General features: G+C 42.3%; 1 protein-coding gene across 2 annotated transcripts in view; it reads right to left on the bottom strand.

Annotated features, from left to right (window-relative positions):
• Window positions 1-27277, bottom strand: part of LOC126170669 (inter-alpha-trypsin inhibitor heavy chain H4-like) — a 186189-nt gene that overhangs the window by 114988 nt on the left and 43924 nt on the right. For both annotated transcript variants that reach the window (XM_049920744.1, XM_049920746.1), the window contains exons 2-4: window positions 26068-26234; window positions 13220-13330; window positions 2148-2286 (exon numbers count right to left, since the gene is read on the bottom strand). In XM_049920744.1, the coding sequence (XP_049776701.1) occupies window positions 2148-2286; window positions 13220-13330; window positions 26068-26234 (417 nt within the window). The remainder of the gene's footprint in view (window positions 1-2147; window positions 2287-13219; window positions 13331-26067; window positions 26235-27277) is intronic.

The raw sequence follows: 27277 nt of genomic DNA, 5'->3' as shown, positions 1-27277 counted from the left end.
CTGTAATTCCATGCTATCAAATGGCTATCTATATATACCTGTGTACATGTACTTACTCTCTTGTTGTATTATTATGATCGCTAGGTCTATTGGTTAATTTAGATATATTTGTATCAAGGATGTAGCACCTTTTGTAACGTTATTTCAGCAAATATTGGCGAGGATAGCTTGTGACGTACAATGGAATGATTTCTTTGTTTCCCTCGGTAAGTCCAGTTCTGGAGAACTCTTTAACCTTACGGTAAAAGTAGACATCGCAGGTTTGCAGTAGTTGATTGACTTTAGAAAAATGTGTGTGAAATCTTATGGGACTTAACTGCTAAGGCCATCAGTCCCTAAGCTTACACACTACTTAACCTAAATTATCCTACGGACAAACACACACACACATGCCCGAGGGAGGACTCGAACCTCCGCCGGGACCAGCCGCACAGTCCATGACTGCAGAGCCTTAAACCGCTCGGCTATGCATTTAGAGGGAATCATTTTAATACTGCACGATGGCCATCAATCTTCAGCTTGGAAAATCTCGCAGGAAAGAGAAAGCAACATAGCAGAGACAACATGGGTGCTCCTGGCCAAAAGAGGTCTCCAGTTATAAACATAGACCTTAATTTGAGAAACAAATTTCTGAAAACGTACGTCTTGAACACAGAATTGTGTGGAAGTGAAACACGGGCTGTGGAAAAACCGGAGCAGATTGTAATGGAAGCGTTTGAGATATACTGGTACATAAAAATGTTGAAAATTAGCTGGAGGACAAGGTAAGGAATAAGGTTCTCCGTATAATCGCCGAAGAAAAGAACGTATGGAAAACACTGAACAAATATTGACAGAAGTACACGGCATGTGTTGAGACAGCATGGTACTAGAGAGAAGTTTTTGTATGCCAACCTATTCATCTCAGAGTAGCACTTGCAACGTACGTCCTCAATTATTTGCTGCCTGTATTCCAGTCTCTGCTTTCCTCTACAGTTTTCATCGCCTAAGCTCCCTCTAGTACCATGGAAGGTATTCCTTGATGTTTTAACAGATTTTCTTCATCCTGTCCTTTCTTCTTGCCAGTGTTTCCCACATATTCCTTTCCTCGGTGATTCTTTGGAGAGAATATTCATTCTTTACCTTATCAGTCCATCTAATTTTCAACATTCTCCCGTAGCACCATATCTCTAATCCTTCGATTCTCTTCTGCGCAGGTTTTCCCACAGCCCATGCTTCACCAACATACGATGCTGTATTCGAAGTGTACGCTCTCAGAAATTTATTCGTGAAATTAAGGCCTATGTTTGATACTAGTAGACATCTCTTGGCCAGGAATGTCCTCCTTGCCAGTACTAGTCTGCTTTAGATGTCCCTCTTGCTCCGTCCGCTATGTGTTATTTTGCTGCCTAGATAACACAATTCCTTAACTTCATCGCTTCGTGATCACCAATACTGATTTCAGGTTTTTCGCTGTTTTTAGTTATGCTACTTCTCATTACTTTCGTCTTTCTTCTATTTACCCTTAATCCATATCCATATTCTTATTCATTAGACTCTTCATCCCTTTCAGCAGATTCTATAATTCTTCTCCACTTCATAGCAATGTCAGCACTGATATCCTTTCACCTAGAATTTTAATTCCGCTCTTGAACCATTTTTTTTTATTTCCGTCATTACTTCTTCGAGGGAATTGCACAGGGTAAAAACCGTAGAGGAAGACAGATGTTGAAATACATCTAACACAAGTAATTAAGGTCGTCTGATGCAAGAGTTACTCTGAGATTAAGAGGATGGCACAGGAGAGGAATTCGTGGCGGGCTGCATCATACCATTCAGAAGACTGCTGCCACAAAAAAAAATAGGCCCCCCCTGTCGGAGGTTCGAGTCCTCCCTCGGGCATGGGTGTGTGTGTTGTCCTTAGCGTAAGTTAGATTAAGTGTTGTGTAAGCCTAGGGACCGATGACTTCAGCAGTTTGGTCCCATAGTAACTTACCACAAGTCTCCAAATTTTCACAAAAAAGAAGTTTACTCTAGTACCAAGGAAATTCTCTTACTCTTCTAGTACAAACATAGTTCTTCATTAGAGGTATCACGGACAGTATAACAGAAGTAACAGTCGCCTGTGATACGGCTTTTGCGCCCCCGTTAGCCAGTGGTGAGCATACCTGTCGGGGATTGATGTTGATGCGGAGGTTGTAGGCTCCTGTTTCTCTCTGCAACAGCTCCTCATATGTCAGGTTGAAGGTTACTTTTTTCTGCGCCTCAACATTCACCAACACGTGTACCACTTTGGAATCGCGTACACTGCAACATTCGATAGTAACATTACGCTAACAAATAAAAATAACGCAAGATATTTGTAATACGGTGAATGAAAGTCATAAATTCGTTCATCCGCGCCCGCGCGTGCGCGGACATACACACACACACACACACACACACACACACACACACACACACACACATATATATATATATATATATATATATATATATATATATATATATATATATCAATAAACTTTTTAGATATCTCTTCTAGGTAAGTATTAGGGAAGATATCAGTAAATCTGGATTCATTTCACTGTCAACTTCTTTCTCGAAAGTTTTGAAAACGTGACGCACTTAAAAATGGTTGAACATACCTGTGGGGGTGATTAGTGTTTAACGTCCCGTCGACTACGAGGTCATTAGAGACGGAGCAGAAGCTCGTATTAGGGAAGGATGGGGAAGGAAATCTTCCGTGCCCTTTCACAGAAACCATCCCGTCATTTCCCTGAAGCGATTCCGGAACATCACTGAAAACCTAAGTCAGGATGGTCGGACGCGGGTTTGAACCGTTGTCCTCCCGAATGAACATATCTGTAAATAAGATTCTGTGTCAGTTACAATGGGGGTTCCAGAAGGGCATCATCACTGAATATGCCACCTACCATCTCACTTATCATATATTAAAATATCTGAACGTAAGATTTCACCTACTAGGAGTTTTTGAGGTCCGTCTAAGGAATTTGCCTCTGCATTTCGCAACACTATTTTGAAGAAAAACTTTAAGGCTTTCACGGAAAAATGAGTAAATGGTTCACAACATATTTAACCGATAAGACGCAGGGGGACATTTTACATAACTCATGCAGCTTTCACGATGAATCTTCCGAGTGAAAAAAATTACTACTGAATAGTTAATTTTATTTTAGTCTATAATTAAAAATGAATTTGTCCTCAAACTATCGATTTCTGTCAGTAGTGACCGTCTTCAGATCTGTAGAAAACAAGGAAGCCAAACACAGCTCAGGGACAGTCTATACTTTGTAATCAACTATTATGTTACACTGAAAATCATTATTGTCATACATATGAAATATATGTTTAAAATGTGATGAAGCACGCCTGTTCAGAACATTTCCTTATGTAATAAAATCGGTGTGACATCGTCAAAAGATACAACCGAAGTCAGTTAAGCATCGACTAACATAACCAAAAATTAAGATGAGACTTAGGCCACAGTGCTGGCTGAATCATCGTGTGAATGGCGTTACTGTTCCCAAAAAACCGGGGTACAGCTGCGAAAAGTACGTCTGTGTGCTAAACTCGTTAGCGTAGCTACGGTACAAATATACGCCTAATATACAATTATATAAACTGTTCTGGGATTACAAGGCCTTAGAAGCTTTTATAATAATAAAAAGATAAACACTAAAAAAGCAAATGAAATTATATTTTTAATCTATTGAAAAGAAAATGGATGTGACTATTTGTGTTTCTGAAACACTAGTGCAATAATTTAGGAATACCCAAATAGAAGTTTAAGAAGCTAACAAAATTACATAACAGTAATGAAGCAACCAGTGAAAAAGAATGCAAATGGGTAAAACTTTAGACTGCAGTGAGTAATCAGCGCCGTCTGTTAGCATAGCCACCGGAGCGCTGCACAAGCCAGTACTGACTGGAGGAACACGACCACCAGAGAATATTTTACTGATGGTGAGTTGAACCCTCAGGTGTACTTTGAGACACTGATTTCAGTTGGGACGTATAGATTTAACGCTATTTTCAGTAACCGATTCTTTCCATTGACGCGAACTTTATCCTGTATTAAGTGTTTGTAAGTATCATAATAATTTTGACTTAGTTGTATGACCAACTTTCAAAACTGTCTACAGGTTCTTCATGAATACAACTTTTATTCCGCACTCCCTACAATCTTCAAATGCTTTGCTGTACAATACAGCTAAATTTTGTTTTGTTGTTTTAAATTACTATTCAATTAATTTAATACATTGATAAGGGGCCACAATTCACGTATCTGTTTGCGCTTAATGAGAATAAGCTTCTAGTTAAAAGTCTAAAGCCGGCCGCTGTGGAAGAGAGCGGTTCTAGGTACTTCAGTCCGGAACCGCGCTGCTGCTATGGTCGCAGGTTCGAATCCTGCCTCGGTCATGGATGTGTGTGATGTCCTTAGGTTAGCTAGGTTCAAGGAGTTCTAAGTCTATGGGACTAATGACCTCAGATGTTAAGTCCCATAGTGCTTAGAGCCATTTGAACCATTTTTAAAAGTCTAAACAGATCATTGCAGTTTACATCATTATCCTAAACATTCTTTTTCATATATGTACCGTTCATTTTATTTATTTATTTAATATTTTTGGCTTCATATCATTATTCTCGATACTAGTAAAAAGGGATTCATGATTAATGTACTTCTGTAGCGTCTTGACTATCTTTCAACACTGCCTCAATTGTCGCGAGGAGCCATGGGAACTGATGCACGGAGTGGATCAAAGTACCTTACAGTTAGAGGCAGTGATGTCAGCGATAGATTTCAGGGGCCGGCAATGTAATGACGTCGATACAGAACAAAGACAGGAAGACTACAGCACTGGCAGGCCTATTACCATACCAGACCGTCAGGCTTGGTTTGGAGTCTGTGGTTGAAAGCGGTACTTTGGCAAAACAGGTAAGCACAGAACCTATCTAAGTACCCCTCGTTTTTTAGCCAAAGGCATCTTAGTCCTTAAGCACCATCTGCAACGGGAGGTCTTCACCAGCCTCCATGGTGATGTGGTTCTGCAATCAGTTGGCTTCCACCAACGATGGTCATGCAACTGGTTTTAAGTTCACCAACTTCAACGTAGCACTTCACAGTCGGTGGGCCACCTCCAAGCTCACTTCAGCCGCAGCGTCTTCTGCCCAGAGGGTAGCCGCCCAAGATACTGCAGCCACTCAAACCCCTCCTCCTTAGTTAGGAAACTGACTCCGCACGCCTCCACTCGCAAGGGCGGACACTGCTACCGATGGGTGTATTCCTTTACAAGAATTTTGGTGGGTTTCCGTATCTGCTGGAGCTCCCTGCCCTGAGTTGCAGAGCGGTGACTAGATGGGACACGTGCTGCCACAAATCTCACGAATCAGCATTCGCACCCAGCCGCCGACATCTCAGGAGGCCATTGGCTGCCTGCTTGCATCAGCGGGCCACTGCGCTTTCAGTCTGCAGCACATGCCAAAGGATCGCTTGCTGAGCCTCGATATGGGTGTTGTAGCTTCTCCATAAATAAAAGGTATCACTGCAGTGGTGTATGACCAATCCCTACTGATTGCAATATGCCATACAAACATTTGGTCGTACATTGCCAACAGCAAACTTCACATATAAATACCATTTGAACAGTTTTCATTCTATCTTTAGTGCTCCTATATTTTGCTTCTTTGTGTATCTGACTGCTTTTTGGCTTTCCTTTCAGCCTATTTAGTGGACACATGACATCATTTGCACAAAAACCACATGGGACTGCAGTTTGCTTTACATTGATTTCTTCACGTATTTTGCCATCAGCCAAAGGTAAACGAAAGGGACCGCAAACTATCGATCAGAAGGAAGCTCTTTTATATCATAGTGAATGGTAGGTACTGTTATAGACGATTAGATCTGAACATCTAGGATTCCGAAAATCGAAACTTTATGGCCGTTGTGAAGTTTCTTAATAGTAAGATCTTCTCTACGTCCATGGTAAAAGTTATTTTTGCGTGTCTGTTGCCTGTTGCTAGGGAAATGTGTTAGCCTCTTTAGTATCACCTTCTATCAGCAGTAAAATATCGCAGACATAACGTTTGTAAACAAGAGTTTTTTCTCTTAGCTGTGGAAACTTTGGAAAGAAAATACTTTCTAAATCGTTCACGAAAATGTCTGATAATATACCAGCCAGACTATCAGCTATCTCAAGAATTTTTTTTTATATTATATTTTATCACTGAAGGTAATAAATTGTAAACTAAACCAGTCCCTACAAATTCAGTTAGTTCTATACTTTCTGCAAAACTAGTCTAATTAAGTGTTGGCAGGTTACTCGCAATAATTCTAATCATTTCTTTTGGTGGGACGTTACTGTAGAGGATATTTACGTTGAGGAATGCGGTCTAGTGAAGCAGGGGATACAACCCGTCGGCTTTGACCAATGCCGTCATACATTAGTCATAGATAGTAATGTCTTCACTTCGAGGCATAGATAATAAAACAGCTCTGTGTTCCGGATAAGCGGTAATATTGTACATTAAAATAATTGAATGTGACTCTAAAAGCGATCGCTTCGTATTTCTGAAAATATTCTTCGTGTGATTGTATTAAATTAATTGGTTGTTTCTAATTCATTCGATACGTAATTTCATTCTTAGTGATATTGAGGTAATTTGGACTATTAGTTTCTTGTTGTAGAACAATTTTTAGTATCTTATTTTCGTTTGTAGGAATGGATTTGTCTGTTGCGATGAACTTTGATGATTTACGATAAGCTTTGGGCGAAGACATGTTGACTATTATTTGTTTCTTGCGAATGTGTGTTCTTATTGCTGAGCACGTTCGATGTCGTGAGTGCGGCGAACATATGTGCCTCACCAGTGTATCTCGTCGCCGTACTCACGACTTATTTGTATGGCGGTGCAGCAGAGATAGGTTGTGGCGATGCATTAGAAGGGGGACGTGGTTCGAGAAATCTAAGCTCGCCCTGAGAGACATTATGAAAATCACTTACGGTTGGTGTTTGAGATATCCTGTGTGGCTGTGTGTGCATGAATGTCATGTGAATAAGCATGCAGTAGTGGAGTGGTACTCTTTCTGTAGGGAGTTTGTGGGGAATACATGAAATATAGGGGGGATTATGGGTTTGGGGGCCAGTAGTTTAAGGTCAGCCTTGTGACGATGTAGTGTTCAAAGTAGTACCGAATAGAAGTAAGGAAGTTTTGGTTAGCTTAACTGAAGATCACGTTGCAGAGGGTTCTATTGTCATTTCAGACGGGTTTTCTTCATTTAGCAATTTAGGGGATAGGGATTATCAACATCTTGTAGTAAATCACAACATTGAGTTTAGATCATTATCCATAGGGGCTTGCACAAATAGCATAGAGGGTTATTGGTCAGCTGTGAAATCTCTTGTAGGGAAAGAGAAACGCCAGATTTTCACACTTCAAAGTCACTAGACGAGTATTCGTGGAGACACAGTATTTCGGGAACACATTGCCCGTTTAAATATTTTATTAAACATGTTGGCAAAATGTACCGTCCCAAATATCTCACGTTAGGATGAGGATGTGGGGGGTGAATGTGTGTCTGTGCGTGTACGTGTGTGTGTGTGTGTGTGTGTGTGTGTGTGTGTGTGACAGAGAGAGAGAGTGTTTTTGTGTTTGTCTGAATGTGGGTATGTGAATTTTGTTGATGTCTTTCTTGGCGAGCTTCCGTTATTTCAGGATGTTCGCGTCTAGTAAGTTCACTTTACCATTCGCTTCTTTTACTGTATTGACTATTTTGACGTATTTCATTGTTTTATTACACCAATATGTATATTTTCATGTAGTCAAGTACGTAATAGAAATTTCTCAGCTGTCGTTCTTCTTTCGTTTCTCAACACTAGTATCAGTACAATATTTTCGATCTGTACTTGCTATATTACAGGTGAAACCCCCGACACAACTAAAATTTGTATCCCGTCCTTCATTTCACCTTTACACTGACACTATATATGTCAATTGAAGAGCAGGATACAAATGTTGTGAATACCTATATAGCTCAAGTAAAGAATGGGATACTATTAGCGTCGAAGGCGAAAAAAAATTTACCCCTTGATGAAGTACGGGATATAAATTGTATATGTGTCGTCTTATTGCCTCTTCGCGTAGTTCAACTGAGGTACAGGTTGCAAATGTAACGTACGTCCATTTCCACGTTTTCGTTAGCAGTGTACATATATAAAGGTCAACGGAAGTATGGTACACAAATATTACGTGAGTAGCGCATTCTATCATCAGTAGTACTAGTATGTACGTAAGAATAGACTGTTAGTGTTTGTGAAGAGGAAATAGGCAACACATCTAAAATTTGTATCCCGTGTTTCATTCAAATTTTAGTGAAGCAGTGGATACATGGCTCAACTGAACAACAGGACAGTAATGCTAGTGGAAACGAAGAAATCGACGTACGCCAAGCATGTATCGCGTACTTTACTAAAGCAACAGAGTTCGAATGAGCTTTTAACTTGTATCGCGTGTTTCATTTAGGATTTAGTGAAGCAGAGGATACATAGTTCAAGTGAACAACAGGGCAGTAATGCTAGTGAAAACGAATAAATCGACCTACGCCAAACTTGTATCCCGTACTGCACTTAAGCAATACAGTTCGAATGAGCTTCGAGATACAACACTTACATATGTGACGTGATGTATTCTTTGCTACTAATGTATTCCATTCCTTTTTTTCCATTTCATTTTGTGGAGAAATCATAAGATACAAACCCGCGATATCGTTAACGTGAAAATACTACTGGCCGTTATGTGTGTCAACTGTATTTTTTGTCTCTCGTATTCCTTTGTTTCTGAAAATTCTTCTCAGCTCTTTCAACTGTGTAATAAATGCTCCCTGGCCAATTCTGACGTCATTGGACAAAGCCGACGGGTTGTATCCCCTGCTGCACTAGACCCGAAGAATGCTAGCAGAGTTTTATTTGATAAAGAGATACTCTTTACTGCATTTGCAAACTCAGAACTATTTTAAGCCCAAATAGGTACTCAACATGTAAACCGATTTAAGTTTGTTGTTAAGAAATTTATTTAGTTTCTAGTTTGGTGATTATACGTTGTTCACGACTGGCATCTTAATCTGAAATCGAAGTTGGAGAAGTTCCGCATTCATCAGTTCAAGCGATTTCTTTTCGAATTCCTTAAGAAGAAATTGTTAGCAATGTTTGTTTTGCTGTTCAGTTTAGATATTTCTAGTTGGGTCTCTGTGAAGAATTATTTCATTTTTTGCAAATAACTCTTCTGTTTTATTAATACAACCTCTTGTCTTCTCTAATGGCCATTGTCTTCTCTTTCTCCAACTTCCGACTAACATCTTTAGTGGCTGGATAATTTCGAGTTTCGGCATCTTTGCTGCTTCACAACTAATTTAATCTAAACTATGACGCCCCTGAATTTTTTCTTCTTAACATTTATTCAGCAAAGTAAGTTCACCATTAATCAGCTTGATATTTGTTCAGTTAGCTACCCTATAATTAAAGCAATGTTAACCAAAGTCTAACTTAGTTTTTATAGTATTTGAAATCTAAGATTTCGACAATTTTATAAAATTTTTGTTTCGCTTTTTTTCGATTTTTCAAGATTATTCTGAACCCTATCAGAAATCTCTTGTCACACAAATTGAAATTTGTTACAAAAATATTCTTTACTTAGTTGCAAATAATGTTGAAAAACTTCTCTATTTAATATTTCTTTGTTTCATGTAAATAGGCCTTAATTCTGTTGATCTCAGTTTTTGTTTTAATAAATAAAGCAAATGTTGAATCCCGTTTAATTTTCACCTTTCCTTTAGGCACCTGCTGCAATACATTGCTTGTTGATGTTAATATTGATTATCGCCGAACTTATTTTCTGCTTTGGTTCACAGAGCCTTTTAACTCTTTTGGAAACAGGACATGGTGCTAGTTTCACAAGCTGTAACGTAGTAATGAATAAAAACGGTGATCAAGGATGTGCAGTATTTGTTTCTTTTAATCCAGTCCATGATCATAAAAAAAAGATCTTCGCCTGCGGATAAAGAAAGAATTTGTGATCATTGTCTAGAATAAAAGAAACATAATCTATACTTCCTGGATCTTTGCTTTTATTCGCAAAAATGTAGCAGCTAGTGAAATTATTACTGGCGTTTTGTAGAGCTCGATTCTGGGACCTACTGACTCTCCAAGGTAGAGCGATAGAGCGGCATAACGAAGCTCATCAGAGGTACAACAAGAGAAGAAGGAATAAATGAAAAGTTCAGATGTATTATTCATTGCTTCTGGCTAAACAGTCTACTACTTACACCAACTGCGACACAGTCGCGTATACAAACAGTGACCCAATACTGTCAAATGTTTTTATTCCAGTCTTTGATCACAATCTCAATTCTTTAGACGATGACCGGTTTCAGTCCGTAATGACCATCCTCAGATCTTTTTTTCACCATGTCCTAAAGTGCCAAAGCCATATTGGCATCGTCAGAACATATAAATATAATCAGCACACTATCGTCACATAGATCTAAAATAAGGTGTAGAATAGGCTACATCGTCCAGACAATGATTATTGCAATAATCATTGTGTGGACGATGTAGCCTATTCTAACCCTTATTTTAGATCTATGTGACGATGCTCCATGGAGTAGCCAATCAATACATTTATTTGTTTTGACGATGCCAATATGGCCTTAGCACTTTAGGACATGGTGTAAAAAGGATCTGAGAATCGTCATTACGGGCTGAAACCGGTCATCGTCTAAAGAATTGAGATTGTGATCAAAGACTGGAATAAAAAACATTTGCTTAGTCTATGTGATCTGAGGCTTTCCCGGCGAATGTGTTGTATTTTTTATTAGTCTACTACTTAATTTACAAATACCGCTTATTCAATTCTTTATGAGGCAAATCATAAATAACAATACAGCTTAAAGAAAAGGAAATACGGAAAACTGATTGTTCTAACTATGTGTTACAGATCTTCTCAAACTCTTGACTCCAGCGACAGTTTCTCTTGGTCTAACTGCTGATTTTTTATATAAAAGTACTGAAAAAGTAGCTTACTTTTCTCATACTTTTGTTCATTAACGTCATATGACATAATTTTAGGGGGCAATTTGACGTGTAGATACAAATAATTCATTGCAAGGAGACATACTGTAACGATATCATCTGCTGTTTGCTCTCGTATTTCATTTAGACAAGTTTTTAAAAACTAGGAATACTAACAACATACTCACAATAGATTTACCATCTTACGGAATTATTTTGTGAATAGTCAGGGGCAACTGCAAAATATCATGCCATCTCCCGTGTCAGCTAAAGACGCCGTGATGTAATGAAAGTTCTACAAAAGAACTGGAGTTTATTTCTGCTTGACGACTCTTTCTACTCAACAGATGAATTCCTGAGCAGACACTATCCGTATGTGATTGGGTTGCACTTACGAAATATAGTTGTAGAACTTTAAAAAGTTTGTTTTGTAAGTGGGCAGCATTTAGATATGTCTTCACAGAGAAAAAGTATCTTCTTTGTGAATACACTGGTACGTTCCACATCATAGTGGGTGGTCATGAATATAACTAAAGCACACAAAGATACACTCCTGGAAATTGAAATAAGAACACCGTGAATTCATTGTCCCAGGAAGGGGAAACTTTATTGACACATTCCTGGGATCAGATACATCACATGATCACACTGACAGAACCACATGCACATAGACACAGGCAACAGAGCATGCACAATGTCGGCACTAGTACAGTGTATATCCACCTTTCGCAGCAATGCAGGCTGCTATTCTCCCATGGAGACGATCGTAGAGATGCTGGATGTAGTCCTGTGGAACGGCTTGCCATGCCATTTCCACCTGGCGCCTCAGTTGGACCAGCGTTCGTGCTGGACGTGCAGACCGCGTGAGACGACGCTTCATCCAGTCCCAAACATGCTCAATGGAGGACAGATCCGGAGATCTTGCTGGCCAGGGTAGTTGACTTACACCTTCTAGAGCACGTTGGGTGGCACGGGATACATGCGGACGTGCTTTGTCCTGTTGGAACAGCAAGTTCCCTTTCCGGTCTAGGTATGGTAGAACGATGGGTTCGATGACGATTTGGATGTACCGTGCACTATTCAGTGTCCCCTCGACGATCACCAGTGGTGTACGGCCAGTGTAGGAGATCGCTCCCCACACCATGATGCCGAGTGTTGGCGCTGTGTGCCTCGGTCGTATGCAGTCCTGATTGTGGCGCTCACCTGCACGGCGCCAAACACGCATACGACCATCATTGGCACCAAGGCAGAAGCGACTCTCATCGCTGAAGACGACACGTCTCCATTCGTCCCTCCATTCACGCCTGTCGCGACACCACTGGAGGCGGGCTGCACGATGTTGGGGCGTGAGCGGAAGACGGCCTAACGGTGTGCGGGACCGTAGCCCAGCTTCATGGAGACGGTTGCGAATGGTCCTCGCCGATACCCCAGAAGCAACAGTGTCCCTAATTTGCTGGGAAGTGGCGGTGCGGTCCCCTACGGCACTGCGTAGGATCCTACGGTCTTGGCGTGCATCCGTGCGTCGCTGCGGTCCGGTCCCAGGTCGACGGGCACGTGCACCTTCCGCCGACCACTGGCGACAACATCGATGTACTGTGGAGACCTCACGCCCCACGTGTTGAGCAATTCGTCGGTACGTCCACCCGACCTCCCGCATGCTCACTACACGCCCTCGCTCAAAGCCCGTCAACTGCACATACGGTTCACGTCCACGCTGTCGCGGCATGCGATGGAGCTCCGTATGCCACGGCAAACTGGCTGACACTGACGGCGGCGGTGCACAAATGCTGCGCAGCTAGCGCTATTCGACGGCCAACACCGCGGTTCCTGGTGTGTCCGCTGTGCCGTGCGTGTGATCATTGCTTGTACAGCCCTCTCGCAGTGTCCGGAGCAAGTATGGTGGGTCTGACACACCGGTGTCAATGTGTTCTTTTTTCCATTTCCAGGAGTGTACGTACACACACACACACACACACACACACACACACACACACACACACACACACACATTTATGATAAGATCCTAGGTTGCTTTGAAGTGCATTATTATTGCAGTTGATTATTAGATGAGAATCTGGCAGCTGCTTGACTGTTGGCATGTGCCGCTGCCTCTGAGACGTTACTACAGCTGCGTGTGTGTGTACCCACACCTGAGAGCGACGTGTGCCGCGCCGCGCCCTTCCGCCACCGCTGCCTGGTACTGCTGGCGGGCCTCCTCTTTGCCTCGCACGAACGCCTCATACGCCACGCCGTCCATCTCTCTGCAAAAACAGTCACCCACGTTACTCACTTTCCTCCTACAAAATTTCCAGTCAGTGGATGTGTCGAATCAGTCATTCAAGGATAATAGCAGAACAGCACACATGCACGATAAATCTCATTTCATCAGTACAAAACCCCTCTTCACGCACAACGTAAAGGCATAGTAAATTCTCATTACGGATACACCAATTTATTTTCTTTCTTAATTTGTTATAAATTTGCTTCAAATCATCTTATTTGGTGTACAAGCTGATGTACAATCACAATAGCAATGTGATGCCACCAATGAGCGGCGTGTAAAAGTAACCAACATTGTGCAAAGAACGTAAAATATCTGTATTAGATAGTACAAAATAAAATTCTGTATTCAGTAGTACACTGAAGTGAAAAAGTCATGGGCCAGCGAATGCACATACGCAGATGGTGGTAGTACCACATACACAAATTATGAAAGGGTAGTACATTAGCGGACATTTCTACTCAGGTGATTCATGTGAAAGGATTTTAGACGTAATTAAGATCTCACGGCGAGAATTAACAGACTTTGAACGCGGAACGTTAATTGGAGCTAGACGCATTGGACACTCCACTTCGAAATTCGTTAGGGAATTCAATGTTCCAAGTTCCACAGTGTCAAGAGTTTGTCGAGGATACCAAATTTCAGGCGTTTCCTCTCAACACGGACAACGTAAAGGCCGATGGCCTTTACTTAAAGACCGATTGCATAGGATTTTGTGTAGAGTTGTCAGTGCTAACAAACAAGCAAATAACAGCACAAATCAATGTGGGACGTACGACGATCATATCCGTTAGGACAAGGAGGCGAAATTTTGCACTAATGGGCTATAGCTGCAGACGACCGACGCGAGTGCCTCTGTTGACAGCACGACATCACCTGTAACGCCTCTCCTGGGGCCGGCCAGTGTGGCCGAGCCGTTCTAGGCGCTATAGTCTGGAACCGCGCGACCGCTCCGGTCGTAGGTTCGAATCTTGCCTCGGGCATGGATGTGTGTGATGTCCTACGTTTAGTTAGGTTTAAGTAGTTCTACGTTCTAGGGGGCTGGAGACCTCAGAAGTTAAGTCCCATAGTGCTCAGAGCCATTTGAACCTCTCCTGGGCTCGTGACCACATCGGTTGGACCCTAGACGCGTGGAAAGCCCTTGCCTTGTTAGATGAATCCCGATTTCTGTTGGTAAGAGCTGATGGTAGCGCAGACCCCACGATGGCACGGACCCCAAGTTGTCAGCGAGGCACTGTGCAAGATTCTTGCAGCCATTCAGGGACTTCAAGTTCCCACACAACGAGGGAATTTTTATGCATGACAATATCCCATGTGACCAAGCCACAGTTGTTCGCAATTCGTTGGAAGAAGTGCAAGAGAATGATATGGCCACCCAGGTCGTCCGACATGAATTCCATCGAACGTTTATGGGACATAATCGAGAATGCTCGTGCACAAAAACCGGCACGGGTACACATTCGTTTCTCTGGATGGCTGTAGAGGCAACAGGCCTAATTATTTCTTCAGGGGACATCCAACGACTTGTTGAGTCCATGCTGAGTTGCTGCACAACGACGCGCAAAATGAGGTCCGATACATTGTTAGGAGGTATCCCATGACACACCGTGTGCGACAATTCTTATTACATCATTCATACCCAACTAGTACGAGCAAGACGGGTTGTCGTAGAACTTGTCTTTTTCCACACAAATATCGGACGGGACAGAGCTACTCACAATTGGAAATGTTTGACAGGAGATTTCCAGTTCCGTCATTCGCTTGATGACCGAGGGAAACTTTCCTGAACAATGGGTCGACACCGCAGATTGTAAATGAATTTGTTTCTGTGGCAATGTGTTTTAAATAAAAACTGTCTGTACATGTATTGTTTGTGAATATGTGATTGACTGTATATGATGTATGCACGTGTATGAGTTGACTGAAGCCACTTCATCACATGGCAAAACCTATAGAGTCATTGACAATACTGTTACAGAGGTGTGAGAGTATGAACTTTGTTCTGGCTAACGAAGGTCAATGAAATATCCTACAGTTGCTGTTTGTTCATAACGTCCTGAATCAGGCCCTCCTAGTCCTAAATCGGCTGAAGTCACTGGACTTTGCCCAACTAATATTTTATGTCCAGCCATTGCCGATGCCGAAGATCTGACAGTACAGTGCCTTTATTTGCCACAACTGTTACGAAGTGACTGTTGTACCGTACGGTGAAAAACCAGCAGGCACATGTGTAGTGACAGCATTGCCTGACGAAAGCGGCCTGGTTTCCCCCCTGCACCACTCGGCAGCCAAGTGCTGGAAGGTGCTGTCCCCTGAGAATTTGTTCAGGATGTTGTGAACAAACTGAAAGTGACATTTCAAGTCGGCCGGAGTGGCCGTACGGTTCTAGCGCTACAGCCTGGAACCGAGCGACCGCTACAGTCGCAGGTTCGAATCCTGCCTAGGGCATGGATGTGTGTGATGTCCTTAGGTTAGTTAGGTTTAATTGGTTCTAAGTTCTAGGCGACTGATGACCTCAGAAGTTAAGTCACATAGTGCTCAGAGCCATTTTTTTGACATTTCAAAAAAGGCACAAGTCTCTCTGAATTTTCATTTCACTAAAAGTGAAGTAATCAATAAAATGTACTGTTCTGACTATTATTTCAAGATGTTGACTATACTTGTTTTCATTTGCAGTAGGGGGAAAGAGAGACTCTCCAATGTGTACATTGTTGCAGAGTGGATTATAACAAACAATCTCGTTATCGACAAACATACAAGAGGAAAAAAATTACTTTATTAAAAAGGATGCACTTCAAACAGAGGTGACTGAAACTGACCAGTATTTTCAGTGAAATCTATTCAAGTCGAAATAGTTAATTCATCTGTGATTAAATTGTGAAAATTTAACTGTTGAGAAATTGTGAACAGATTTCGTATGTATTCCACAAAAGAGTAAGTAAATATTTCTAGTAGGAACTCTTGTAGTCCTTTCTAAATAACTATTGCTCCTAAAATTCATTTTGAAGAGTCGTTATTTTAGATTGAGGTGATAAAATTTGAGTCAGAAAACCGTCACAGTCTTTCGTAACACTATAAATACTACAAATTATTTTAATTACTATTTTGATTGTGAACTCTACATTTTTGTTTTTATTTTGTTTCCATAGTAATTATTCCGAGTGCGTCTGGGTTAATGGGTTCAGCGTTTTATTGGCATGTTATTTGTTCCACAAGGTATTACATGAAATAACGGTGTTGTTAGGCCTCATTGTAGCTTACTGACCACACGTTCACCGAAGTTGCATCAGTTATATATAAAAGTTACTAAAGCACAGTACTTGAACAACATGTGTTTGCATTTTATTAGCTATAACACGGTGTTCGGTGGCTGTTTCACCCACGATCAACATTCGTTATTCGAAGAGATGCTGAAGTTATAAAACACGATATCTGCTTCATAACTGATATCAAATAAAAATGAAAACTCTGAAGCATTAACCATTCGGTGGATGCGCCTTTCAGATTTCTATGATTGGACACCTAGCGATCCGTTTAGCAATTCAAGTATTTTTGAAATTTCGAACGAAAATTTTTTGACTTACAGTCATAAATATATGACAGTTCAAATCTGTCCCATTCGTGAGCCCATTTGAATATCCGCCCAACAGATCCGTCACGTCTGGCGCACGTGCTGAAATAATTTAGACCTTCGTCAAACCTAAAGACGTGGCGATCCATGGCTTTCATGGCTTCTTCATTGGTACTGTCTTCCTCAGTGGCCTTACTTCCTGCTTAGTGGTCAACGAGCTAAGACAGAAGCGACAACCTGCGCTGGATGAGCCTGTGCTGACAGAGCGAGAAGTGGGACCTACATACGGATACTGCAGCCAGCAATTTCGAGCAATGGTCCAACCTATTTTGTTCAAATACAGATCAATATAAAGTGTATCATACCAAATTGCACTGAGTTATGTATACTGTTGTCGAATCAAACAAAGTGAATGTGTTTACTAGTAATGCTTGTCATTCCTTATTAATCGGTATTAAGGGACCTTTAGTTACCTTGTGTGGCCTACTGAGTCACCATGATAACATTCAAACTAGTGTTTTACCACACTTCTTTTCGGCCGATCCGAAGTTCATGTGGTGTTACTGCACGTTCCATATTCTAAATTCGAACGTTATAAATGTATTTTCTACTGCTGATACTTTTGTAGGAATGCAGATGCTAGGCTAGTTCTTTTCTGTTCTAGGTGTTTAACTTTCTTAAAATAATTCTAAACTTGATGGCCAACGATATAAGTGATGTTGTCTTACGTTCTTTTATACAATTTTATAAATTGGGGTTGTTATAGATTGTGATGGTAAAACTGTAATTTTGGGTTTCGCTGTTGATTGAGTTTTGGATTCACATAAATGTTTTTGCGTTGATAATAAAAAAATCGTTATTATTGCAATGTTGTTGTGAATACCTTATGACCACTCCACTCACTACCATCACACTATGGCAGCAGAGAGTTGTTTAGATCTACAGTTCTCTGGGTTATGGGTCCAGCGTATTTCTACTGGATGTAACGGTTCAGTTCCATCACGACGCGAGACTGTGGTGTACTGGAGTTACTTCTCATTTCACCACCTCTGTGGCAGGTTAGCTACTAAGAACCAGGATCCCTTCGAAATTCACTCATATCTCAAGACAAATGGGCTTCAGAAACGAAGACCAGCCTTTCCTTCATTCCTATCCTCGTGTCCATTTTTTATTGGAACAGGGCAAGGAATGACTAGCAGTGGTAGAACGTACCCGCCACCGTGCGCCATATGGTAGCTACTGGAGTATATGTGTATTTGTTGATCGAGACGTACTCTTTCCACATGGCAAGTCTCATTCTTCTGTTCTGAGCAGTTCGTCAGGTTGTTCTTTCTTCATTCCATGAAAAGTCTGAGCATGTTTTGTTGAAGAGGCAAATTCTCATTTTGCAACACGTCATCGACGGAACTGCAATAAATCTGCTGCCTCTCTTCTACCATCATGGTTTCATAAAGCAGACATTGTAGTATGACGTGGAAAAGTTTGCTAGTGGTTCTGTACACACATCTGAGTTACTTTTTTTTCTCTCTATACCTTATAAATATTCCTGGATATGACCATGTACTGTCAGATAATGCCCATGGCCAACAGTTCGTTGAACGCAAATCATTTGTAATCTCTCCCTGCCATTTAATAGGAAATAATACTCCATCTTTCAGTACAAATTCAGTCTGATCTATTGACGTACTTTATCTGTGCTGTGCATAACTGGTAAGAAAATCAAGGTTTTGTTCTTTTTAGTGACAGATGTGGTCACACAAAAATGGTCTGGAGAAGCGAAAAGACAAGATCTGACTTTCGTGATTTTATATTATGGAAGATTTTTCTTCTTCTTTATATGGTAACGAAGAATATGAAGCCTTTTCCAAGGATATTTTCAATCAGAGGGTAACTGATACAGTATTTCTTTCGAACAGTAACTAAAAGCCTATCATTACAAAACGTATACTCAATACAAGGTGCGTAACGACAGGACACTCAGTTTACCGAGTTCAATAGCGAGTCCACTACTACGGGAAATTTAAGTACGTCGTCCCGAATACGCGTCCGAAGTGTTACTACTGTAGTTATCTATCGATGTACGGTCGTTGTTCAGCTGGAAAATCTTACGGCCATTTAGTTATGGATGATCCAGAATTACACTGCACTATTCGGTGTTTCTTCTATGTATTCGTCCTAAATAATACCAAAAAGTGACGCAGTCTTATGAAGAATGTTTCTTTCCTGTTGGCGGTAAGGTGCTTGTTTAATTGATGAAGAAACTGTGACACGTTACATCATAGAGTACGCAGTGTATTTCGGTACATCTGATGTGCCATATTTTGACTGGGAATGTCTTCACCGAAAAATATGGTAAGTGCGCATCTAACAAGACCACAACAAGAAACTGCACGACAAATTCCAGAAGACAGGGAACGTCACAGGTACAACCAAAAAGCGATCGTCGGAATGTGTCGACCCCAAAAAGTTTGATCGACGTGTAAGCTAATTGTTCTTCGAGTCCCATTAAGTCTGTGGGTTGCAATCCTGGCCAGTCTGACCTTCCTGTTGGTAATGGCCTCAGGACATTATGGAAGTCTTCAACGATGCATCGTAACAGAAGTCCTACTCTTCATGACTTGTTACCCAAAGACAATAGAAAATTCGTAACTTCCTGTCAGCGTTTGATGTCATCTGCAACCGATGGGTAAGATATCGGTGATTGGTTTCCATCTAACGAGTACGATTTCGCCTTGACGGTTATGTAATAGTACAGGTTTCATACACTTCAGCTACTGAAAATCACAGTTAGATGCGCATGCCCTCTGTGTACGCCCAGTACTCGAATGTTTGGTATACGATATCACATAGGTGAATCCGGGTCACATTTCCTCGTCGCATTCTATCACGTCACAGCGAACATTGAGCGCTACACACAGATGCTGCAACAATTTGTTAACGCAATACATGGTTTCAACCGGACGAAACATGTTCAATTTCTGCTTTTAAGCTAACATTGTAAATTAAATTATAGAAAGTGTGACATACCAAAGATGTTATACGTGAGCGTACTAAAAACAAATTTACTGCAGGACCATACTCATTTACAAACATTAAGAAAAGCAGCAATTAATACTGCAAGCAGAGCTCACAATGAAGTGACATTGTGAACCGGCAGGCTTGGCGGGCTGGTCTGCTATTCTGCACATATCAAATTTTACATAACCTCAGTATTTCTAATTTCATAGCACAAAGAAAGAAAAACTGGCTCTGATATACGAATACATATTCATTTGCAATATGTCCAGATCACCAGATCAAAAAAGGAAACTAGAAAAAATGTGTAAAGACAAAATCGTCTGTTTCCAATGGGCGTTTTTTACACCAATTCTGAGCAATGCGTCAACACGTATTGAAATGTCCTCTTACTCGAGCGCAGGCTTGAATCCGTCGTGGCATACCATCGATGCGACATCTAACCAATCCTGGTCCAAATTATCCCTGTCTTCAACGCCGATTCTGCATAAGTTGGGCAGCCTACGTGGTCGTTGTCGACATGCAAAAACAGCTCGTTTCAATCGAGCCTGCAGATGTTCGACTGGATTCGCGTTCGGGGAGCAGGCTGGCTACTCCGTTCTGGTGATCCCACATGCTGGAGCAACGAGTTCACGAGTACAGCACGACGCCCACGCGAGTGATCACCCCTCAAGATGAAACTGTCACCACAATTGTTGGCGATACGATCGCGCTGCTGGTTGCAGAGAGTCTCGTCCCTGTACCGTAGAGCAGTGCGGTTGCTCTCAACAACAACGAGAGGCGTACGGTGACCTCATGCAATGCCACTACAGAACATCACTTGTCTACAACGTTGTTGCACATGTCAGACAGAGTGTTGGAATCGTTCTATATTGCTGGGTTCTCTCCAGACATGTCTACGTTGATCAGGGTACCAACAGATAACGAGATGCAGGATGCGCTGTTGTCTGTCCATGCTAGCTTATGTCCCAAACCACCCCTCCCCCATAAATAAATGCCCATTTCCCATACTCGTTTCCTTATCGCCTCCTTCTCTCTTCCATGCGACATCTAACCAATCCTGGTCCAAATTATCCCTGTCTTCAACGCCGATTCTGCATAAGTTGGGCAGCCTACGTAGTCGTTGTCGACATGCAAAAAGACATGCACAAGACGGTTTAATTCAGTCTCGTTTGCAATGTGGCGGAAAGACACACACATATTTTATTTACATGTTTTGTACGATTTTTATGATATTTAGTGTGCACGAAACTAGTGTTTATAGATCATGAAGAAATTACTTGTAAATTGCTTTCATATCTTAATATACTATTTAACGTGCACAAACCTATAATTTAAATATTTATCAGTTATAATGTTGTGATTCTCCAGTTTCTCCCACGGTATTTCTTGCTCGAAGAGTCCACGGGTGTGCTGTCGGTCCATGGTGTCCAACGGACACTGAGCATCTTTTTAATAAGACTCCATGCTGACTGTCATGCCTTGCTGAAGTTATAGCCGCAATCTCGGTTGATTAGTCCGTCCCTGGTACCAATTTCGATAGTCTCTCTAACGACGCTGTCCCAGTACTTAGATGTCTGTGCCAAGACCGTGGTATGTTGGTAGTGCATTTCGTGATTTTCGGACAAACAGTGCTCTGCGACCGCCAACTTGTTGGGGTATCTAAGTCGAGTGTGCCTCTGTTGTTCTCGGCAACGACCTTCGATGATGCGCACTGTCTGTCCAGTATAAGTCTTCCCACACCGACACAGAATCTGGTATATTCCGGCCTTACGCAAACTGTGATCGTCTTTGACACTTCCCAATAATGCTCGTGTTTTCTTGGTTGGCAAAAGACATAGGTGTTTCCTCAATATTCGTCCTATTTTCCCCGATAGTGCGCCAGTATAGAGTACATAGGCTGTCTCTTCCTCCGTGACTTCTTTCGTCTCCGTACGCTGTACTGTAGAGGTCGGGTGGACAGCGCGTCTTATCTGCCATTTCGAGTACCCGTTTTTCCGGAATACAGTTTTGGGGTGTTACAGCTCATGGGCAGACTCTCTGCATCAGAGATGGTGCGCACCCTGTGCACCGGTGTTTTTAACACCCCATTCCTCTGCGAAAGGTGGTGGCAGCTATGTGTATACAAGTACAGGTCTGTGTGCGTTTTCTTCCTTTATTTTATACCCCGTGGCCCAGGGTGTCATCCGCTCTTCTTTTGACCATGACGTCCAGGAATGGTAATCTTCTTTCTGCTTTGGTCTCTAAAGTGAATTTGATGTTCGGATGTGTGGAGTTCAGGTGCATATGGAAGTCTAGGAGCTTGTCCCTTCCAAGGGGCCAGATCATGAACGTTTCATCCACATAACGGGGAAAACAAGCAGGTTTCCATTTGGATGACGCCGAAGCTTCCTCCTCGAAGTACTCCATATAGAAATTTGCGGCCACAGGTGAGAATGGGCTCCCCATTGCGACTCCTCCTGTTTGTTCACAGTATTCTCCATTAAAAAGAAAATACATGGAGGTCAGGACGTGCCTGAGAAAGTTGGTCGTCTTCTCGTCAAATTTCTGTGCAATAAGCACAGCTGACTCTCGAAGAGGCACACTGGTGAGCAATGTTACAACGTCAAAACTCACCAGGATATCTGAATCTTTTAACTTGAAGTTGTCGAGACGTTTTACAAGATCCACAGAATTACAAACGTGATAAGGGCATTTACCCACATAATGGCTTAGTAATTCTGCCAGGTATTTGGCCAGCAAATATGTAGGTGCCTAATGTTGCTGACAATTGGGAGTAACGGCACCCCTTCTTTGTGGACTTTAGGGAGTCCATAAAGTCTTGGCGGTACGGGACGTTGAGGTGTCAATTTCTTGGCGGGCGTGGACCGCGGAGAAAACGCCTCGCAGGAGGAGGGGATTTAAGACAGGCGGCCGCCCTCAGGAACTCAGCGCGGACGCACGCACACATACACTTCGTTACAATCCCTCGCCTACGCCACTAGCCGTTAGATGTGGCTGGTCACAAGGGAAGCAAGCTGGCGGCCGTACTGGTGCTACTCATCGACGCAATGGGGAGCATCCGCGGCAGCAAATGGCATACGAAGAGTACACAGAAGAAGGTGCAGTGCTAAAAGTGCCAGAAAGTGGAGCACACTGCGAATGTTTGCAAGAACGCCGTCGCGTGCTTGAAGTGCGCGGCGGTGCTCGATACTCGTAGTTGAAACTAGCCATGAGAAGTGGCTTGCAGATGCGCGAACTGTGGCGGCTCACACGCCACAAAGTCGTGTAGCTGCGGCTACCTAAAAGGGTTCCGCCGCCAGCACGCCGCGACACGCCCTGCTGCGATGTCTAGCGCCACGACAGTCGCGCGGCCCCCCGCTCTGGCGAGGGGTGCGAGCCGCGCCACATCGAAACCGCCACTGATGACGCCGTGGCCGGCTTCCACGCCGCATTTGCAGCCGAAAGAGCTGCACTCAAGAACGAGCTAGCAGTTGTCCACCACCTGCTCCAGCAGCTGCGTGAGGAGACCAGGATCTCAAGAAGAAGGCGCCTGTCTCCGCCCCTGCCACCCCTGTGAGGCATCCGGTGGGGGTGGACACCGCCACACAGATGGCCATCGCCTCACCCCCTGCAGAAATGCAGGAGCTGCCGCTCCCAGATGAGCGCAAAGTGCAGCTCTTCCTCAAGAAGACTGCGGCGTCCATAAGGGATGGGTCGTACCCACAATGGGACAACCCTTATCCCTTCGCGCCAACAGACATCCCCAAGCCTTCGCTTCCTCATCACCCGTGCGACCTCCACAATCCCCGTGGCCTGTTGCACGAGGTGATGTACCGGAAGGAGCTGCGACTGATTAACGCCCACCCCATCTCGACTCCCCCTCCCCCCGCGCAACTAGTAGCATGTCTACCAAGTCACGGAGAAATGGGTGAAGGAGGAGCGGCTCTCCGTCAGACGACAGCCTGCCACTGAGGACCTCGCAGCAGTAGCCTGTTTCCAAAATCTACGGAAGTAGCATGATGACCATTCCACAGAGAGGCAACACTACCACCAGAGAGGCCAACGGAAGAACAACAGCTAAGCTGCTTAGCTTCCTTTGACGCTGGACTCTATGACCAGTCCGTGACCTAGTGAGAGCGTGAAATCAGGGGCTCAGTTCGTCAGTGCACCTGACGTTGGCGACATGTCTCATCGCAGAAATATTGTGTCTGCTGGACACTATGGACCGGCAGTATACCCGCGGACTGTTCGAATTATAATTTTGACATAATAAATTAACATCCGAACATTAAATATCACATATGTCTTTCCGACAATATACCTATTCCTGTAATATACGAGCTGAGTTTTTCGTACCTTGCTTATTCTTAGTAATGGAACGCCAGAAATCTACAGGCGTATCAGTTGTAATGAGGCATGTAATGGAAATTACTGAGTCATATAAAATGCACCATACCTGCAGTGGATTTTTTTATCCATCGCAGCTGTGGAAATCAGTAATACCATTTCCCACATTTGTTATTTGTCAAATATTTATAACACTAGAGAAGGTAAACAACAGCAAATTTCAGTCGGATTTGGTCGCCAACTATATGAGTGCAGTAGAAAAAGTTTTAAGAGTGACAGAACTGTGACGGAATTTTTTTGAATTTGTCAGAAGTAGCTGAGCAGTATCTTTGTAATGGCTACTTGTGTCGTACAGGATACAGTACTTGTGACGCAAGAAAGGAAGGAAGGGTAGGGTTTAGAGTGTCATCAATGATGAGACTACGAGAAGAGACTTAATGGCGTATCTACGAAAGCGACTTTAAGGATTACATTGTCTCTGTACGCACTCGTTACCCTTGTACATCTCTCCTTCCAAACAAATCTTCCTCGCATCCCAAGTATTTGCAGCCGATGCAGTCTCCTTAAATTTCCTTTCCTCAGACTTCACCATATCATAAAGCGTCTATTTCGTTCAAATGGTTCAAACGGCTCTGAGCACTATGGGACTTAACATCTCTGGTCATCAGTCCCCTAGAACTTAGAACTACTTAAACCTAACTGATCTAAGGACATCACACACATCCATGCCCGAGGCAGGATTGGAACCTACGACCGTAGCGGTCACGCGGTTCCAGACTGAAGCGCCTTTAACCGCACGGCCACACCGGCCGGCCTATTTCGTTCATTTATAAATGGTTTTTATATCTTCCGCTATCATTATTGTTATTATTGTCATTATTTTTATTATTACTCTTATCACTAATAGTGCAGAAGTACAAGCACTGCCAGTATTAACTTTATTAGTTCATAGTCAGTACTACTTAAACTGCCACTGCAAACATTCAAATCATTTTAATAGTAGTTGTCATATTAAGATCGTTATTTTTTGGTAACTATGATGTAAAGCATGTACAGTATGAGTGAAACACTTGTCCGATGTAAAAGAGCCTGATGACCCTAATCAGATCAGGTTAAACACGTAAATAATGAAAGTAAATACTATAGATGTAATGTGGGAATAACAAGGGTGACAACGAAATCAAGTGTTTCCTCTTCAAAAATGTGTTAGGTAAATTGTGGAAAGCCTAAATCAGTGTGGTCACTCAATACGACGCTCAGAGACCTTGAAATGTGGCTGCAAGCAATTTCAGCATACTCCTCAAGGCCTTGATTTGATATCAGGTGATTTTCACTTCTTTCCATAATTACAGTGATAGATGGAAAGAATTACATCGTAAATACAGTAGCAACTATCATCACGCCCAACAACCTTTTGTAGCAACATCTCATAGAAAATAAACTGCACTGCAAACTATTTTGGTCGATGTGAATTGAATTATCCGAAACATCACACAAAATTTCTCTCCGAAGAGCCACCAGGCGCGTTATTTCTGGAATTTCTTCAGATATTTGCAATTGTATTTCTTCGATTTGCAGAATGAATCAGCTCAGACCTGCTTAATGCGCCATCCAGTGTCTACACATTGCTACTTCAAAACTTATTAAGTGAGCAAAATAATAATGCACTTTATTATTACTGTGAATAAATCTGGTCCATATCTCGAAACTGCTTATTGGTCTCAAAGTAGAGAAAATGTGTAGTGACGAAGTTACACACAGCACTCTGTTGCTACTACTTGCCCAGGTCTCTGTGTACTCACATAACGAAGCGGGAGATAAAGGCGTTCTCAGGCAGCACAGCGTCGAAAGATACTTCTTGTGCTTGATTTGCAGGGTTGCCAATCCTGCTGGTAATCAGCGTTTTAGCATAACGGTTGCGGACCTCGGACGACACATGCAGTTTGTACACCCTGGGTTGTTGAAGTCCCTGTAAAATAAAATTCAGTCAGTTAAAGTTGTCTTGCGGCTGTACGCAGACAGAACGACGTTATTGATACTGCTATCACCACCTGGGAGTTTCAACCCTACTCCAATGACATCGTTGGATTGCAACCTCAGAGTGTGGCAGCAATGTCCAAAGTTGTCAATAACGTCGTCCTGTTGTTCATGGCACTGCGAAATATCGTTTGATGAAGTCAACACCTCAAGTGAAGGAATGACTTCATTGAGGTCCTTTGTGCCATCATCCGAGGCTTCCTCTTGTTGTGGTTACGCTGCTTACGTCTACAGAGCAGTCAGTCTTGCAGACACAGATGTACGGCAGGAGGTCGCAGTGCCCCTTGGGTACAGCAGTCGCAAAAATACAAAAAAAAAAAAAAAAAAAATGAACTGCACTGGACTATATTTTGAAAGTTAGTCAAATTGGTAGCTAAGTGTGTATACGAATAGGCACGACTAGTCTAATGTGAAAAAAAAAACCAAAATTTTAATTTAGATAGATGCGAAATGGGAAACCCCTTACCCTATCTCTAAGACCCAAGTCCAGAATGAGGAATAAACCTTTCTTACACCTCAATCGCAAATGCTAGATAGAAAAATAAGGAACGAGTTGTGGCAACAGAAACTCAGGAGTTTCTACGGAGGGTTATAAGAAACATTCGATACAATACACTATTCAACAGGAACGTCGAAGAAAGCTGAGAACATCACTTTCCTGTCAGTCATGAATTTCCGGAACTCTGCGGGTAAAATTTCCCCGCGTTTCCAAAGAAGTTCTGTTGATTCAGGCGACTTTCTTTCTTAATGTTCGTCAGTTTCCTGAATAGAACTGGATGCCAACTCGATCAGCAAACCGAAAATAAAACGAGGTCCTACATTTACTACACTGGATCAGAAAACATTCCTCTAGAGATAATTAAATTTAGTAGTTCACCTCCAATAGGCAAGTGTGTCTGAACCCATCTGAAATCATCATATTCAGAGTTCAACATCCATCCTTCTGAATAAGATAACTAATTTACTTTCATCAGC

This window comes from Schistocerca cancellata, chromosome 1 (assembly GCF_023864275.1).
Source record: "Schistocerca cancellata isolate TAMUIC-IGC-003103 chromosome 1, iqSchCanc2.1, whole genome shotgun sequence".
In the NCBI taxonomy this organism is placed as follows: Eukaryota; Metazoa; Arthropoda; class Insecta; order Orthoptera; family Acrididae; genus Schistocerca; species Schistocerca cancellata.
The sequence above is the reverse complement of the archived record's forward strand: the minus strand, read 5'-3'. Positions and strand labels throughout refer to the sequence as shown.